Source organism: Bidens hawaiensis, unplaced genomic scaffold, assembly GCF_021521415.1.
Source record: "Bidens hawaiensis isolate Kalapana, Puna unplaced genomic scaffold, B.hawaiensis_p1.1 tig00023209_1, whole genome shotgun sequence".
Lineage (NCBI taxonomy): Eukaryota > Viridiplantae > Streptophyta > Magnoliopsida > Asterales > Asteraceae > Bidens > Bidens hawaiensis.
Genome location: NW_027493636.1, coordinates 314,577 through 333,370, shown reverse-complemented (window position 1 = coordinate 333,370; position 18,794 = coordinate 314,577). Strand labels below are relative to the sequence as shown.

Here is an 18,794-nt window from a genome sequence, read left to right as displayed (position 1 = left end):
TATAAATGTAAATGTTCTTTGTTATGAAATATTATTTAAAGAATAAAGAGTATTCTTAAATAATAAAAGAAAAGATTACGTTTCTTGGAGAAGAAGAAACATCGGGTTTTTAATATAAACTAAAGGTTTTCAAGTAAAAAAGAATTGAACTAAAGGTTCAATCGAGGATTGAGATATAAGACTAAAGGTCTTAAGCCGGATCGTGTATCCGACTAACAAATATTTATACTCGTAACTATAGGTTCGAGATAAAGAAAAGGGAAAGACCCTTGGACGGTGAGTGAAGCCGATCCTAAAGCGAGAAGGTGAATACGACCCCAAACTTTTACTTATTTAAAAATGAGTCAAACATGTTATTTGAAATTGTTTACAAGGAACTATGTGTTCCTAAAACCGTTATAAATAAAGGGTATAAACCTAGCCCTCAGGCTGTGGTATACGTATGTTTGGATCCTTACATATGTGGTACTATGCGATGTATGGGCATGATCGCACCACCCTTGGTCGTAGGACGCTCTCTTGCAGGGAGTACGACCGTTGTGTATATTTACGGGTACTTAACTAAGTCGAACGCTGCGGTATTTGCTGAGGTGACCTAGCGTAGAGGCTCATATTTATAATGTGTTATTTGACTTTGTTATTCCTAAGCCACGTTGGGCTGAGGCAGGCGTAGTCTCGAGGGGTAATAAAGTAAAAGAGTTATTTTTGCGTCAGCGTGTTCACCAGCATTCGTTGCTGATGTATTTTCTTACATTTTGCAGGTGAACAAAGTTAGAGCTTGGAAATGACGAAGTACTAATATCCGATGGCTCAGATTTCTTTTGTATAAATTTAATATGGTGGTTTGTAAACATAATTAAATAATCTTTTGTTAACAACTTTAAACGGGTATTTTATAATTCTCGTCTTTTGAATGTATATATAAATTACATTTCTGATCCTTAAAGTTTTATAAGTCTTGCGCAATATAACGCAACTCTGAATTATTTACAAACACGATACAAACTTATGGGTCGCACTCCTAGGCCCTAGATGGGGGTGTGATAGGCTTGGTATCAGAGCCATCGATCTTAGCGAATTGGGTATCATAAAACAATACCCAACCTTCGATCCAAGTATAGGAAACTATTTGATTATTTGTTTTAAGGATAAGATAGGCTGGTAACCTTTCTATCCCTCTCTATATTCTAAACCACCTATAATATTAGATGTCGTTTAAAGCTCTTATGGAGAATTTTTCTCGCAAAGCGAAGGAAGTCGGTATAGCCGAACCTTACCCCGAGGATAATATGAGCGATGGATATTATGAGGCATACTTCAATCAAGACGTGGAACACGACTTGTCCAAACCCCTTTACTATCCCGGACGTAGGCACTACCCGATTGACATCCCCGATAGTCCACCGAAGCCAAGTGTTGAGGCACCGAGCCATTCAAGCTATCATCCATCGACTATGCCAATGTATCAAACGTCAGAAGTACCAACATACCACCCATCGGAGATCCCAACTTATCAATCCACGGAGGTACCACAATATTTCCCAACTGGTTATGTACCGCCAAATCCACATCCGTCATATGCCTTTCTGTCAAACTTACCTATCAAGGAAGAACCAAAGTCGCCATCATCCGACTGGATGAAATGCCATTCCGATCCATGCCAATGGTTTACCGGAAGTTATACCTTTAATGAAGTCAGTTCAAAACCCAACAATGGAGAAGGGCCATCCCGAAAGCCCAAGATGAGGTTCATGATGCCTTTCGAAAGTTTCAAGATGCCCTCCATGAACATTGAAACTCCACAACCTATGGAGGAAGACGAACCAGAAGAAGAGGAGGAACCTATGGAGGAAGAAGAGGAACCCATGGAAGAGGAGTATTCTAATAATGAAGAAGATCCCGAACAAGATAGTGAGGAGGACCCAGTGGAGGAGTCCGAGGAAGAAATGGAAGAAGAGCATCCAGAAAACCCGAACGAAATATCAAGCCCGATGAATGGATCACTCAATTCCAATAATGCTAGCTATGGTTCTGTGGACCCATATGTCCAATACTTGGAGAAACTAAGGATCCAAACTTCGTCAAGCTTCCCATCGTTTCAAGGAGAAATTCCTTTAATTCAAGAAAAAGCCAACGAGATCCGCGAACAGAACCAAGCTGCCAAGACCTACCTTTATCTTTCATCAGACATGGACTATGTTCCATATCCGGAACCGAGAAACCATTACGAGATGGTAACTCTGGGTTATCACGACCCACCTCCGCAGTACGGTTATCCCAACATAGTCGCGCAGTCGTATGAGGAACATCTGGATCGTGCATTGCATGAGACCGACGACTGGAGAAAGAAGGTAGACGAGGAAGAGAAGAAAACGAAGAAGGTTGGAGAATCACTCCTTTGTAAATGCAACAAACTAACGAAGGTTGTGAAGAAATTCTTGAAGGACTGAAGATGGTGGTGTGTGATGTGAAGACTTTTACGTGTAAAACTAATGTTGTATGATATGTGTATGAATAGAAGAACGTCTGAAACGTTCTTATGTAATGATAGGATCAACAATATATATATCGTGGGAACGATATATATATATGTGTGTGTATTGTAAAATATATATATCCTTGGATATATATATTAAATGTGTAATAAATAAAAGTATGTTTGATAAAAAAAATGTTGTTAAAATTTCAAACTGAATTGAAAGGATAAAAGAAAATGTCTGAACAAAGCAATAATAATGCTCGTAAAGAAAAAGAAATGAGAGATAAGGGGAAGGGCCTTGAGAACGAGCGAGAGGAAAAAATTCTTGAGAAATATATGAATAAAATTCAAAAGATGATAAAAGATGCTGTGAGGGAAGAATATATGAATAGATCTCATTCTAGGCAATCTCGAAATTCACAATCTGTTAATCCTTCTAAACCCGTTAAATCCCGTCCTAATCCCTCTCGTGTTGAGGAAAGTGTGCATGAGTCTAACGCCGAAGGCGGAGTTAGACATGAGTTCAAGAAACTCAAGATAAGCGGTTGTTCGTTTAAAGATTTAAAGTATTATGTACCAAAAGAGTTCCATGGTGATAAGGGAGCCATTTCAACCATGAGGTGGCTCGAGGAGATGGAAACAATCGTGATCACAAGTAAGTTTTCTGAGGTGGAGAAAATTCAGTATTCAGCCCTTATGTTCAAGGGTGATGTGTTGGAATGGTGGAATGCTCTGTTGATGAGCAAAGGAAGAGATGTTATGTACGGTTTGAGTTGGGAAGATTTTAAAGCCTTGTTGATGGCTAAGTTCTGTCCCATGCACGAGACTGATCAGATTCAAACGAAATTTTTGAATCTCAAGGTCGTTGGGACAAACCTCCGTGAATACAATACTAAATTTCATGAGTATTGTCGCCTTGTACCCCAGCTGGTTCACCTTGAATCCAGCAAAGTCACGCGATATATTTGGGGACTTCCACGGGAAATCCGCAACATGGTAAGGTCTCGCCTACCACAAACCGCTGACTCTGCAATGGAGTTGGCCGGTTACCTAATGGGCGGCATGGTTCCTAACAAAGAAGAAGAGAAGAAGGTTACGACATCAACGACTCAAGGGAGAACAAGTGGAAGAAATAATCGCTTCAAGGGAAAGGGTGTGAACCAAAGCCGATTTAATTCAAACGCCCCTCAATGCAAGATATGTAGGAGATACCACAAGGGACGTTGTAATTTTACCTCGCCTCCTAAGGTGTGTGAATCATGCAATCGCACGGGTCACGATGTTGCTGATTGCTGGAAGAAGAGGATGACTTGCTTTAACTGCAAGGAGATGGGCATTTAAGTTTCGAGTGCCCAAATAACAAGCCCGCTGCTGGTGGTGCGGGTGGAAGTGGCCAAAACAAAAAGGGAAACGCTCGAGTCTTCGTACTTGACACAAAAAGGGTCGCTGACGTGCCAGAAACCATAACCGGTACGTTTCTATTCATCGACACCTATGCTAGACTTTTATTTGATTCGGGTACCAACTTGAGTTTTATAGATTATAGTTTATGTAGTCTATTAAACGAACCATTAACTATATTAGATAAAACTCTAAGCGTCGAGACTGCTAGCGGTGAAATCGTTAAGATCTCCGAAGCCCTTGAAAACGGAAAAATCCTTTTAACTGGTTATTTGATACCTATCTGTTTGTTACCCATGAGATTGGCTGGTTTTGATATTGTACTTGGTATGGATTGGTTATCCGATAACCAAGCCCGTATCATCTGCAATAGCAAAACTGTTGAACTTCAAGCCCCTGATTAACGAACAATTCGAATTGAAGGGGACAAAGACGCTGGCCAAGTTAGCATAATCTTTATAATTAGAGCTAACAAATGTTTAAATCAAGGATGCCTCGCATTCATGGCCTACGTCACTAAAGAGTCTAAGCCAAAAGAAATCAAAGACGTTCCTATCGTTTCCGAATTTTCTGACGTCTTTCCTTATGAACACCCTGGTATTCCTCCCGATCGCAAGGTGGAATTTAGAATCGATCAGATTCCCGGTACTGCTCCGATCGCCAAAGCTTCATATCGCTTAGCGCTGATCGAAATGAAGGAGTTAAAGAAGCAACTCGATGAGCTTTTAGAGAAGGGTTTCATTCGACCGAGTTCGTCGCCTTGGGGAGCACCAATTCTATTCGTCAAGAAGAAGGATGGTTCCATGAGGATGTGTATCGACTATCATGCGTTGAACAAAGTCACAATCAAAAATCGTTATCCACTCCCTCGTATTGATGATCTTTTCGACCAACTTCAAGGTGCTAGCTTCTTTTCTAAAATCGATCTTCGTTCCGGCTATCACCAACTTAAAGTCCAATATGAAGATATTCCAAAGACTGCTTTCCGAACGAGATATGGACATTATGAGTTCACGGTTATGCCGTTTGGACTTACTAATGCTCCGGCTGCGTTTATCGATATGATGAACCGTATTTGCAAGACTTATTTGGATAATTTCGTTATCGTATTCATCGATGACATACTTATTTATTCAAAGTCAAAGGCTGATCATGAAATTCATCTTCGTACTTTGCTTGAAATTCTTTGAACCAAGAAGTTGTATGCCAAGTTCTCAAAGTGCGAGTTCTGGTTGCACGAAGTGCAATTTCTTGGTCATATCATTAACGTCAACGCAATTCAAGTGGACCCCGTAAAGATTGAAGCTATCTCTAAGTGGGAGGTCCCGAAGTCGCCAACCGAGATCCGAAGCTTCTTAGGTTTGGCTGGCTATTACTGTAGGTTCATCGAAAAATTCTCTCGTATCGTCGTTCCCTTAACTTCCTTAACCCGTAAAAACATCAAGTATGAATGGGGAATGAAGCAACAAGAGGAATTCGATATACTTAAGCAAAAACTTACCCAAGCACCAATACTGGCTCTGCCAGAAGGTACTGAAGATTTTGTGGTATTTAGTGACGCGTCTCATTCAAGTTTGGGATGCGTACTAATGCAACGCAAAAAGGTAATTGCTTACGCCTCACGTCAATTGAAAGTACACGAAAAGAATTATACGACTCACGATTTAGAGTTAGGCGCCATAATCTTTGAACTTAAGACATGGAGGCACTATCTTTACGGAGTAAGATTTACCGTGTACACCGATCACAAAAGCTTGAAACACATCTTTGATCAAAAAGAGCTCAACATGCGCCAACGGCGATGGATGGAGACTCTTAACGACTATGATTGTGAAATTGTGTATCATGAAGGCAAAGCCAACGTCGTGGCCGATGCCTTAAGTCGTAAAGAGCATTCCCAAAAAGAGTTCGAGCTCTGCGTCTAGAACTTCAAATTGATCTCTTTGAGAAAATCAAATCCGCGCAAACGCAAGCAATCAATGAAAACCAAATCTCTGACGAAAAACGAAATGGCACCATTGAATTGTTAATCAAGGGTGACGACGGTATCCTTAGACTCGGCAATAGGATTTGGGTACCAATCGTTGGAGGTTTGCGTGAGAAAATCTTAAACGAAGCTCACAAGTCGAAATACATGATGCATCCCGGAAGTGATATAATGTACCACAACTTAAAAGCGAATTATTGTTGGAATGGGATGAAAAGGGATGTCGCTTCGCATGTTGCGAAATGTTTGACTTGTTTAAAAGTTATGGCTGAACACCAAAAGCCTTCGGGATTGCTTCAGCAACCCGAACATCCCGTTTGGAAGTGGGAGTTAATTACTATGGATTTTATTACCAAACTCCCGAAGACGACTCGACAACATAATGCTATTTGGGTGATTGTGGATCGCTTAACAAAGTCCGCACACTTCATACCCATCAATGAGTCGTATTCTATGGATAGATTAGCGCGTATCTATGTAAACACCATTGTCGCTTTGCATGGAGTACCGCTGTCTATAATATCTGATCGAGACAGTCGTTTTACGTCTCATTTCTGGAAAAGCTTCCAACAAGCTCTCGGTACAAAGTTGAACCTTAGCACTGCCTATCATCCACAAACCGATGGGTAAAGTGAAAGGACAATTCAAACATTGGAAGATATGCTCCGCGCTTGTGTGATCGATCTAGGTGGAAGTTGGGATGATCACTTGCACCTAATGGAATTCTCGTACAATAATAGCTATCGTGCGAGTATTCAAACCGCACCGTTTGAGGCGTTGTATGGAAGAAAGTGTAGAACGCCCGTGTGTTGGTCTGAAACTGGAGACAGTCAGTTATCTGGACCCGAGATAGTCCAAGAAACCACCGACAAGGTTATCTAAATTCGAGAACGACTTAAGACGGCACGTGATCGCCAAAAGAGTTACGCCGATGTTCCTCGTAAGCCGTTAGAGTTCAATGTTGGTGACAAAGTGTTATTGAAAGTCTCGCCTTGGAAAGGCGTTGTTCGCTTCGGAAAGAAAGGAAAATTGAGTCCTCGATTCGTTGGACCTTTCGAGGTGCTCGAACTAATTGGCACTGTTGCATACCGTTTGCGACTGCCTGAGGAAATGCAAGGGATACATGATGTATTCCATGTTTCGAATCTGCGTAAGTGTTTGACCGATGAATCGTTTGCTATGCCACTAAAAGACGTTGAAATAAATGAGAACTTAAAATTTGTAGAACGTCCAATTCAAATTGAGGATTCGAAAACAAAGAAGTTAAAGAAAAGAACTTTGAAAATTGTGAAAGTTAAATGGGACTCGCGTAGAGGGCCCGATTATACTTGGGAACTCGAATCGGAAATGAGGAAGAAACACCCCCACATGTTCGAGTAAATCAATCTCGAGGACGAGATTTTTTTCAAGGTGGGGAGGATGTAACAACGTGAAAATTTCGAGTTCAAAGTATCAACTTTCCAAAGAATATGGACTAAAATCGCAAATTCCAAAGTTGAGGGTCTAAAATAAAAATTCTGATTTTCCTGACCCATCACGCTACGCGATGAGTCAGAAGAGACTCCCATCGCGTATCGCGATGGGGTGTCTGACAATGTGTGACACGTGTGCCACGTGGCACACGGTGGCACTGGTTATCGCCACGTGTCACCACGTGGCAACACTGCTACCACGTGTTGCCACGTGGAGTGGTGCCTGCCATGTGTCGACACGTGGCAGGTCTAAGCTGTGAGTCAGTGGACCTATATTGCGATACGCGATAGGTCTGCAGAGGCACCCATCGCGTAGCGCGATGGGAGTCAATTTGAAGTCTATAAATAGCAAGTCCAAGGCTTCATTCTTGGCACACCAAACTGAGTTCTCAACTCTCTCTCTAACATCTCACTAGAATTCCAAGTTCGTATACTCGATCCACCTCGATTAGCGTGCCATATTTCATCGTAAAGCGTGTCCCGAACCTTCATTTGTGTATCGGCGTTTCCTCAAAGTTTGTGTCACCCTCCACCCACGTACAAGCAAAGGTGTTGTTGTAATGGCGAAAGATCTCGTAAAGCGTGTCAACGAGTGTTAAAGATTTGGCGTTCCTCGATTTGCGTGCCGAGAAGATTAAAGCGGCGTTGGAGTGCTGCTCAAGTCTCTAGGGTTTCTATACGTCATTAAGGTTAGGAGTAATGATGAATTCAATATAATTCAATATTATATTAAAGGATTGAGCCTTAAGTCGAGGATATACTCGATACCTCGATAAAAGAAAAGAAAAGAAAACATAACAAAGAAACTCATGAAAGTAAGATTATGAATATTGTTGAATACATATGTATGTGTGTAAGTATATATGTAAATGTTCTTTGTTATGAAATATTATTTAATGAATAAAGAGTATTCTTAAATAATAAAAGAGAAGATTACGTTTCTTGGAGAAGAAGAAACATCGGGTTTTTAATATAAACTAAAGGTTTATAATTTACTTTTAAACTAAAGGTTTTCAAGTAAAAAAGAATCGAACTAAAGGTTCAATCGAGGATTGAGATATAAGACTAAAGGTCTTAAGCCGGATCGTGTATCCGACTAACAAATATTTATACTCGTAACTATAGGTTTGAGATAAAGAAAAGGGAAAGACCCTTGGACGGTGAGTAAAGCCGATCCTAAAGCGAGAAGGTGAATACGCCCCCAAACTTTTACTTATTTAAATATGAGTCAAACATGTTATTTGAAATTGTTTACAAGGAACTATGTGTTCCTAAAACCGTTATAAATAAAGGGTATAAACCTAGCCCTTAGGCTGTGGTATACGTATGTCTAGATCCTTATATAGGTGGTACTATGCGATGTATGGGCATCATCGCACCACCCTTGGTCATAGGACGCTCTTCTGCAGGGAGTACGACCATTGTGTATATTTACGAGTACTTAACTATGTCGAACGCTGCGGTGTTTGCTGAGGTGACCTAGTGTAGAGGCTCATCTTTATAATGTGTTATTTGACTTTGTTATTCCTAAGCCTCGTTGAGCCGAGGTAGGCGTAGTCTCGAGGGGTAATAAAGTAAAAGAGTTATTTTTGCGTTAGCGTGTTCACCAGCATTCGTTGCTGACGTATTTTCTTACATTTTGCAGGTGAACAAAGTTAGAGCTTGGAAATGACGAAGTTCTAATATCCGATGGCTCAGATTTCTTTTGTATAAATTTAATATGGTGGTTTGTAAACATAATCAAATAATCTTTTGTTAACAACTTTAAACGGGTATTTTATAATTCCCGTCTTTTGAATGTATATATAAATTACATTTCTGATCCTTAAAGTTTTATAAGTCTTGCGCAATATAACGCAACTCTGAATTATTTACAAACACGTTACAAACTTATGGGTCGCACTCCTAGGCCCTAGAAGGGGGTGTGACAATACCACTTTCAACGCCATATGAATCACAACTATAAGTTTTCAGCGCGATCAGGGTCTCTTTGTGAAAAAAATATGGTTGCACTCCTCTATGTTTTACAATGTGTTTTAACTGGAAGTCTGTACACGAATACCCAGCTTTTGGTTCGATTTGATTTCGAGTTTCTTTGATGTTTGGAAAAAAAAGCGTCCATGGTGGTTCATGAAAACTCTAAAGTTCCACACAAGATTTATTACCATTGTTATGATTTTCATTTATGTATTTATTTTAAAACAAACTTTAACAAGAAATTTCTTTTATACCACACCCTATTCTGAGTCTCACGAATTTCGTTACTATTGTTTGCAGAATGCCTATCCATTTCAACAAGCGTCATTCTTTCAAAACCTCTTGCCGCAAGTTAACTGCTCAAATCACCAAACAACTAGCCGCGATCATTCCTGATATGATGACCCAAATTAACTAGAACCTTTCTTCTAGTATCGCCTCTGCTTCAAGCGAGCCTAAACCATATCACTGTTCGTATAAGACTTTCACCAGCACCAAACCCCCGGAGTTTGATGGGACTGAAGGTGCCACTGCCCTACTTCAGCGGTACGAACAAATGGAAAGAAAATTCCTCCACATTGAGCGTCCCGATGCTTTGCTACAAGTGTCTTTAAAAAGGGGCACTTACCTGGTGGGTGAAGGAAAAGACTACCCGTGGTGCCGAAGCTGCCATGGCTATGCCATGGGATGAATTGAGAGAACTGATGACCAAACAATTTTGCCCTCCAAGTGAGCTTATCAACTTGGAAGCTGAGTTTTGGAACCTCAAACAAGAGAGTGGCAAGCACGCAGCTTACACTTCTCGTTTCAATGAACTCAGTGTGCTGGTACCTCACCTTGTTACCCCCAACCTCGCGTGCCATCGATAAGTACATTCGGGGACTACCGAGACAAATTCAAGATAGTGTTTTGAGTAGTTCTACCAAAGAAATTGGTGACGCAATCAACCTTGCTACAACCTTAACTGATAATCATGTTAAAGCCGGGACTTTGACATCGAAGAAATCGAAGAAACCTGCTGATAAATCTCTACCGAAACCAAAGATTCGAAGCCCGAGCCATCCAAGCCTTCCCATTCATCTAGCCACAGAAAGCGCAAGAATTACGCGGTAACCCAACAAACTGCAACCCAACCCAACTTTGCCCTACCACTCAGGAAACCCTATAACGGACCTCACCCATTGTGTAACAGTTATCAAAGACATCATTCAGCTAGTATGTCGTGCCGTCAATGTAGTCATTGCAACCATTTTGGACACCTTAGTGCCACTTGTCGGGAGGTCACAATTGCACCAATTGCTCCTCCAAGATTCGCTCAACTCAACCCTCGCACTGCACCGTATGCTCAACCCATTAACCAAATGCGAGTTTGCTATAATTGTGGTGACCCTAACCACTTTCGCAACGCGTGTACATGACTCGCACATGTGAATGCACTTCAGCTTGCTCCATCTCCGTTGTACCAGGTTCAGACGTATCAAACCCAACCAGCTTATCAGTCGCAAGTTCCACTATTGTTGGCTAACCAAGCTCAAGTTTATCCGCATCCAACCATTCAAGCTCCTGCACCACAAGGTGGTCAAAATGTTCAAGCTGCTCAAGCTCCTCAAGAAAATCGTGGGTGTGCTTTTATGATTAACGCCAATCAAGCTCAACAAAACGGCGATGTGGTGAACGGTACGTTTCTCGTGAATGACCACTTTGCAACCATTTTATTTGATACCGGTGTCGATATGAGCTTTGTGTCTTTTGAATTTGAGCCTTTACTTGCTAAACCCCGATCTAAGCTTAAGAACTCATATTCTGTTGAAGTAGCTAATGGTAAATCTGTAACAATTGACTTGGTTATTCGAAATTGCAAATTAAATCTAAACGGCCACAAGTTCTCAATCGACCTTATTCCTATGCAACTGGAAAGTTTTGACATCATAGTAGGCATGGACTGGTTATCTGTTCATCGTGATGAAATTGTTTGCTTTGAGAAGTTCATTCGTATTCCGCTTGTCGATGGTCAAATTCTTCGTGTATCTGGCGAAATGCCTTCTTCCTCGAGCCTAAATTTTATCACTTATTTTCAAGCCCAAATTTACTTACGCAAGAAGTATGTTGCATTAGTAGCCCATGTGGTGGAAAAGAAAGAACGAAAAATTAAAGACATTCCTGTTGTTCGCGAGTATCCCGAGGTGTTTCCCGTTGATGTTTCTAGTCTTCCTCCTAATCATGATGTGGAATTTTGTATCGATCTTGTGCCTGGTGCAACCCCGATTGCGAGGGCTCCTTATCGTCTTGCACCCCCCTGAGATGCAAGAATTGTCTAACCATCTCCAAGAACTTTTGGATAAAGGGTTCATTCGTCCTAGTTCATCCCCTTGGGGCGCACCTGTTCTTTTCGTCAAGAAGAAAGATGGATCCTTCAGTATGTGCATTGATTACCGTGAGCTCAACAAACTCACAATCAAGAATCGTTATCCTTTGCCTCGTATTTACGATCTTTTTGATCAACTCCAAGGAGCTTCATGCTTCTCAAAGATTGACCTCCGTTTGGGTTATCATCAACTATGCGTGCATGAAGATGACATACCCAAAAACGCTTTTCGGACTCGTTATAGGCATTACGAATTTATGGTTATGCCTTTTGGGCTAACCAATGCACCCGCGGTGTTTATGGATCTCATGAACCGCGTATGCAAACATTACTTAGATAAATTCGTAATTGTTTTTATTGACAACATTCTTATTTATTCCAAGTCCAAAGCCGAGCACGAGAAACATCTTCATTCCGTCCTTGATCTCTTAAGGAAGGAACAACTTTATGCTATGTTTTCAAAGTGCGAACTCTGGTTGAAAGAAGTTCTGTTCTTGGGGCATATAGTAAACGAAAATGGTATCCACGTTGACCCAACCAAAATCGAAGCCGTTAAGAATTGGAAAACGCCAACCACTCCTACCGAAGTTCGTTCATTTCTTGGCCTTGCGGGTTATTATCGTCGCTTCATTCTTAATTTTTCCAAGATCGCTTTGCCCCTAACCTCTCTAACTCATAAGGATAAACCTTATGTATGGGGGCCAAAGCAAGATGAAGCCTTTCTTACTCTTAAGTGCATGCTTTGCGATGCACCGATCCTTGCACTCCCTGAGGGAAATGAGGATTTTGTTTTCTATTGTGATGTTTCCAATCAAGGCCTCGGTTGTGTCCTTATGCAATGAGGTAAACTTATCGCTTATGCTTCGCGACAACTTAAGGTTAATGAAAAGAATTATACAACGCACGATCTCGAACTCGGTGCCATTGTATTTGTGTTGAAAATCTGGAGACATTATCTCTACGGCACTAAGTGCGTGGTATGCACCAACCACAAAAGTCTTCAACATATTTTCAACCAAAAAGATCTAAACATGCGGCAAAGACGATGGGCCAAACTACTTAGCGACTACGACGGCGGAATTCGTTATCATCCTGGTAAAGCGAATGTTGTAGCCGACGCTCTTAGTCGAAAGACCCATGTGAAGTCAATTCTGCTTCATTGTGTGACCATTCAGACCGATCTCCAACTTCGTATCTTTGAAGCCTAACATGTCTCTGTCACCGAGGGAAATATGTATGATGAAATGTCCTGTGGTGCCGTGAATCTACTTGAAACTAAGCGCGATGGTTTGTTGTATTACCTCGATCGATTATGGGTTCCTAATCGTGACGATCTTCGCGCATTCATCATGGACGAAGCTCATAAGTCTCGATATTCCATTCATCCCGGTGTGGATAAGATGTATTTTGATTTACGGTCCACATTTTGGTGGCCCGGTATGAAGAAAGACATCGCGTTATATGTGGGAAAATGCCTTACTTGCGCTAAAGTTAAGGCCGAGCACCAACTACCATCTGGTTTGCTCATTCAACCACACATCCCTGTTTAGAAATGGGAAGATATCTCTATGGATTTTGTGTTCAAACTTTCGACTACTCGAAATCGTCACGATGGTATTTGGGTTATTGTTGACCGTTTGAAGAAATCTGCTCACTTCATTCCGATCAACGAAAAGTTTACAGTTGATCAACTCGCTCATATCTATGTTCAGCGTATCGTTTGTCGTCATGGTATACCTTTGCGTATCATTTCCGATCGTGATAGTCGTTTTACTTCTCATTTCTGGTCATCGCTTCAAAAGGCGTTGGGAACTCAAATGGATCTTAGCACCGCCTATCATCCTCAAACCGATGGGCAATCCGAGTGCATGATTCAAACACTCGAAAATATTCTTAGGTCATGTGTCATGTATTTCGGTGGGAACTGGGATTCTCATCTTCACTTGATTGAGTTCTCGTACAATAATAGTTTTCATTCGAGTATCGGTAAGGCTCCGTTCCAAGCACTCTATGGTCGTAAATGTCGATCACCTATTTGTTGGATTGAAATTGGTGAAAACCAAATCACCGGTCTGGAACTTGAGTTTGATGTTGGTGACCGTGTCCTTCTCAAGGTATTCCCTTGGAAAGGTGTTGTTCGTTTTGGCAAGAAAGGCAAACTATCTTCTCGTTTCGTTGGACCTTTCAAGATTCTTGTTCGTGTTGGTAGTGTTGCTTACACACTCGAACTTCCTCAAGAGCTTTCTAATGTTCATCCGACATTTCATGTCTCAAATTTGAAGAATAGTCTTGCTGATGGAAATCTCCATGTACCACTCGACGAAGTGTGTATCGATGAAACAATGCACTTTGTCAAGAAACAGGTGAAAATCATGGATCGCAAAGACAAGGAAACTAAACGTAGCCGTATACCTTTGGTAAAGGTTCGTTGGGAATCCAAGCGTGGCGCTGAATTCACATGGGAACGAGAAGATCAAATGCGAACAAAGTATCCTCATATTTTCGTTACGGATTCTTCTACTTAATTTCGGGACGAAATTCTCAAAAGTAGGGAATGCTGTGACATTTGTCAATTTTTATTCGTATTTGTATTTGTATTCGTTAAACTGACCCGTTATGTCATTTCAATAAATTCGTGTTTGTCGTTTACCATTTAATATAATTATGATGATTTATAGTTATTATTCGTTCATTTTCAATCACTTCAAAACGCCATTTTAATCAACTTTTAATGTTATAAACCGTTTCTCCACCATATTAATGCTTAATCAAGACCCATTATGCGTAATAACACCCTACAACGTTCGGATTCAACCCTAAAACCGTCGGCTAATAATTAAAAATCATTAACTTGATTTAATCATCCAACGGACAAATTGAGGGTATAAATAGCACCCTAATCTTCTTCTAAACTTGCTACATACATAAAATCATACAAACAAACTCGTTATTATCATCAATTTGTTCTTATATAATCAGTTCCGGCCAACACGTCGTTCAACCACTTTCCGGCGTCATCAGAGGTAATTGATAGGTGGGTTTTCATTGGTTTGATCCGTCTAACAAAACCCCCAACCCAAATCAATCAAACCTAGAACGATTATGGAGAATTGAATCTAGGGTTTTATGTGAAGAAGATGATGAATATGAGCTTCTGTTTATATCTAATTGTTTCCATCAGTTTTCAACAATAATGGTTTGGTCCAGTGGTTGGTCATGTTTGGTGTGGACGTGGAGACCCGGGTTCGAACCCGGGTCACAACAGATCCTTCTATATTTTTTTTAAAAACTGTTTTATTAATTTTAATAAACCAAATATATATTTAAAAAATCATAAAAAATAAATAAAATTAGTTTTATAGTTTAATAAAAGTGTTTTGAATTCTGTTAACGATTTTCGTTCAAGTATTAACTTTTACAAACCCAAACCGCTCGTTAAAACTCGTAAAATAAGTATAATATATATAAAATGTTGTAACTTGAAAATGAAACATACCGATAACGACAATATTAATTTGCTAAATAATATTATAATAATAAAAATAGATAAAACTTGTTAACTTAAATATTAATACACTTAAAAATGTGTAATAAAATACTTATAAATAAAAATGTATGAATCTTCAAACCGACGTTATAGTCCGGTAAATTAGTTAGTAATTTTTGTATTTCTTGTTTTAGCTTGCATGATTCGAACGTTGGGTTTCATATAACGTGCTTTCGTTTCATTTTCAAGTTTGCCATCCCAATTCAAAGGTGAGTTTCCCACACCCCCTTTTTACCCTTTTTAATTATTTTGGAGGTAGCATATATATCCTATTAAAAATGCAATTTATTTTATTTATTATTTACAAACTACAATTCGCATCATGGACTTGTGTGTTTACTTGTTACTTGCTCAATTATTACGTGCATGGATTTCTTCGATAAGTATGATCATACGCCCCCTTTGCACACATGGACCATTGTTTCTAGTGGAAAAGGGACTCCAATCTGAGTACGTTGGTGCACAATCCCAACTGGAAAAGACCTTCTTTTATTCTTTACACTCAGGACCTTTGTTTCTAGTGTAAAGAACCTTTATGTGTTTTTCACAAGTTTTCATGGAATTGTATGGTTTTTTATGTTGTATTTAAACTGTGTGAACTCACTAACTATTAAGTTAGTTTACATTACTTTATATATATGTTACATGTACCATTATTAGAGGATGAAACGGATGAAGTCACTAGAAGTTAGGTTATTGCAATAATAAACAAAGAAGTCATGTGCTTTATTTTTTTCCTTTCTATTTGTGTTATTGAACAACTTGTGTACTTGGGTTTTGAATGAATTAATGATATTATTGTCACTTAATAGTGTCACATGTGTTTTGGGCAATCTGTACGTCACACCCGGGCGTATTCCGCTAAAGCCGGGGTGTTACATCATCTTCTTCTTCTCTCATATTCTATTTCTACAAATCCTAACTTCCCACTTCAAAACTTCTTAACTTTCTCATATCTTAACCAATTCAACCGATTTTTAGGTCTATTTTGACTAGAATTTCACAAGGGTTTCAATTATATCATTGCATTTATAAGATTCTCTTGTTTTGCTGGTCGATTTTGGACAACTGAGTCCGAAAAATTGTGGGTTTTGGTTTACTTTGAAGCTTTCTTCATCTTCATCTCCTACAACACCAAGGTATGAAATTTATTTTCATTATTGATGGTATATTGAAATGAAGTTGTAAGTTGTTCATAATTGTTTCTATATACCCACTTGCTTGTTTGAGTAATTAGTGTAATGATTATACACTATGGTTGTGGATAGTGGATAAATGTTACAAACATATGATTGTTATATTGATTAATTGGAAATCATGTGTTGAAGCAAATGTTGAAATTTTTGGTAAATTTATTAACAAGTGATTATCCACAACCGGGGTAACAAGCAAGTGTGGGGAAGTTTATGTTGACTTAACTTGGTTTGTTTGGGTTTTTTGTTGTGTGTAGATGGGTAGAACTTCAGATAAGGGGAAGGGAAAGGCGTCATCTTCCAGTGGGTGAACAGCCCAAGCAAAAAGGCAAAGATTGCAAGAAGAACAAGCGCGAGTGCCTGTACAAACTGTAAAACCCACTTGGCGAGGTGGGGTATTGCCAAAGTATGCGTTGGAATGGAAAGCGAAGCTGTTCACTGATAAGATAGCCACGTTGCATAAAAGAATTGAAGGATACATGTGTGAGAAAGAGGTCACAGATCCTGGGTTTGAGGCCTTTGGGATAGTTGACAGATTTAAAGACTTAGGTTGGGAAGCAAATCTTAAGTGTTACAATGAAGAGAGTAACACTTTATATGATAGAGAAATTGAAGAGTGGGTGTCTACATTACGATGTACCCCGTACAAGAAGGGGTCCGATATGAAATTAATTGGAACGGTTGGGGGACATGAAGTGGTGATGTCCTTTGACATATTCAATCAGATAGCTCTTTTTGACAGTAAGCCGAGCAATACATATGTATACCCTTCTTACAAGGGGAAGAGGAAGATGTGAATGCTATCAAAACGTGTTAGCAATTTGTGATTTTGATATGATATTCACGTTTGTATGGGCCGGATGGGAGGGCATTGCACATGATTCACGAGTTTTAAAAGAAGTTGCATTTAACCCAAATTCCGGTTTTCCTTTCCCCCCACCAGGTTATTAATAAAAATTTTGATACACATTTACAGACAAATACTACCTTTGCGACGCGGCATACACTAACACTCGTGGATTTATGGCTCTTTACCGTTATACGAGGTATTGGTTAGCTGATTTTCGACGACAGCGTGTGCTAACTATGGAAGAAAGATTCAATCATGCTCACGCACAACTCAGAAATGTTATTGAGCGCACGTATGGTGTTTTGAAGGCTAGATTCCCAATCCTAAAGAGAATGGCTCCCTTTTCTTTTCCAATACAAAGTGATATAGTGATCGCATGTTTTGCTGTCCATAACATTATAAAGAAATGCAATATCCATGATCAATTATTTTTGGACTATGATGAGAACACCATCTTTTCTGAAATACAAGGCGAAGAATGTGATGGCGAGTTCGTTCATGACATAGAATGGGGTTCAAAAGGTGTTGAGTATATGACTACTTTGCGTGACGAGATAGCCACTCGACTAATTTCAAATTAATAAAATTAAAATTGTAAACAAAGTATTAATTTCTATTTGGATTTTAGTTTGTTTCCATGAATTTTGAAGTTATAATGTGCAATTTGAATTTTCTATGATTTTTGTCTTTTCTTTTTATAATTATTTATCATTCAAAGTTTTAAACAATACGATACATTTCATTCAACATAAAATAGTTCAGAGGGTAAGATAGTCATTTTGTACAGTTATTCAGATGTCCAACCAAAGAGACTTTAACTTGTTCAGATCTTAGTGGTTCAGACTCTCTTAATCATTCAGACCTCTTAATGATTCTGCACTTAATGGTTCAGCACTTGCTAAACAGCCCCTTAATGTTTAACCATTTTTTTTCACTATTGTTGATGGCCAAAAGGCTGCAAAGTACAAATACACATAAAAAATCACGTACATCCGTTTTTGCCATGAAAGTTACACATGTTACTTAAAACGTACCTACAATTGCCTCCTTTTTCTCCGGCTTTTTATAAAGTCGATTTTTCCTAGAAATATATGGGTGACCGGAATGTTGTTTCACAAAGTTTGAAAAGCAAGACGAAATCTAACATGTTAATCTAGTATAAATAGTAGGGGGTAGAAAATAGGTTGGGTTGGGTCAAAACGGGTCATGGGTCGAAACGGGCCTGGGTCAGAATGGGTCAGTTAAAGAAGGAGTTGTTATGGTTCGGGTCAGAACGGATCAGGGTCAACAGGTTCGGGTCAGAACAGGTCCGGATTAGAATGGGCCAAGGTCGGAACGGTTTAGGTTGAAACGGGTCTGGATCGGAATGGGTCAATTAAAGAAAGAGCTGTTATGGTTCGGGTCAGAACGGGTCAGGGTCAACAGGTTCAGGTCAGAACGGGTTAGGGTCAACAGGTTCGGGTCAGAACGGGTCAAGGACGAAATAGATCAAATTGGGTTTCAGATCATGTTTTTACGAGGAC

General features: G+C 39.7%; 1 protein-coding gene across 1 annotated transcript; it reads left to right on the top strand.

The window, feature by feature from the left end:
• Positions 1-3,094: 3,094 nt before the first annotated feature.
• On the top strand, positions 3,095-16,732 carry LOC143567080 (uncharacterized). Its single transcript, XM_077053595.1, has 5 exons — positions 3,095-3,727; positions 9,958-10,143; positions 10,759-10,986; positions 11,077-11,589; positions 16,679-16,732. The coding sequence occupies exons 1-5, from the start codon at positions 3,095-3,097 to the stop codon at positions 16,730-16,732; spliced, it is 1,614 nt and encodes a 537-aa protein (XP_076909710.1).
• Positions 16,733-18,794: the final 2,062 nt, after the last annotated feature.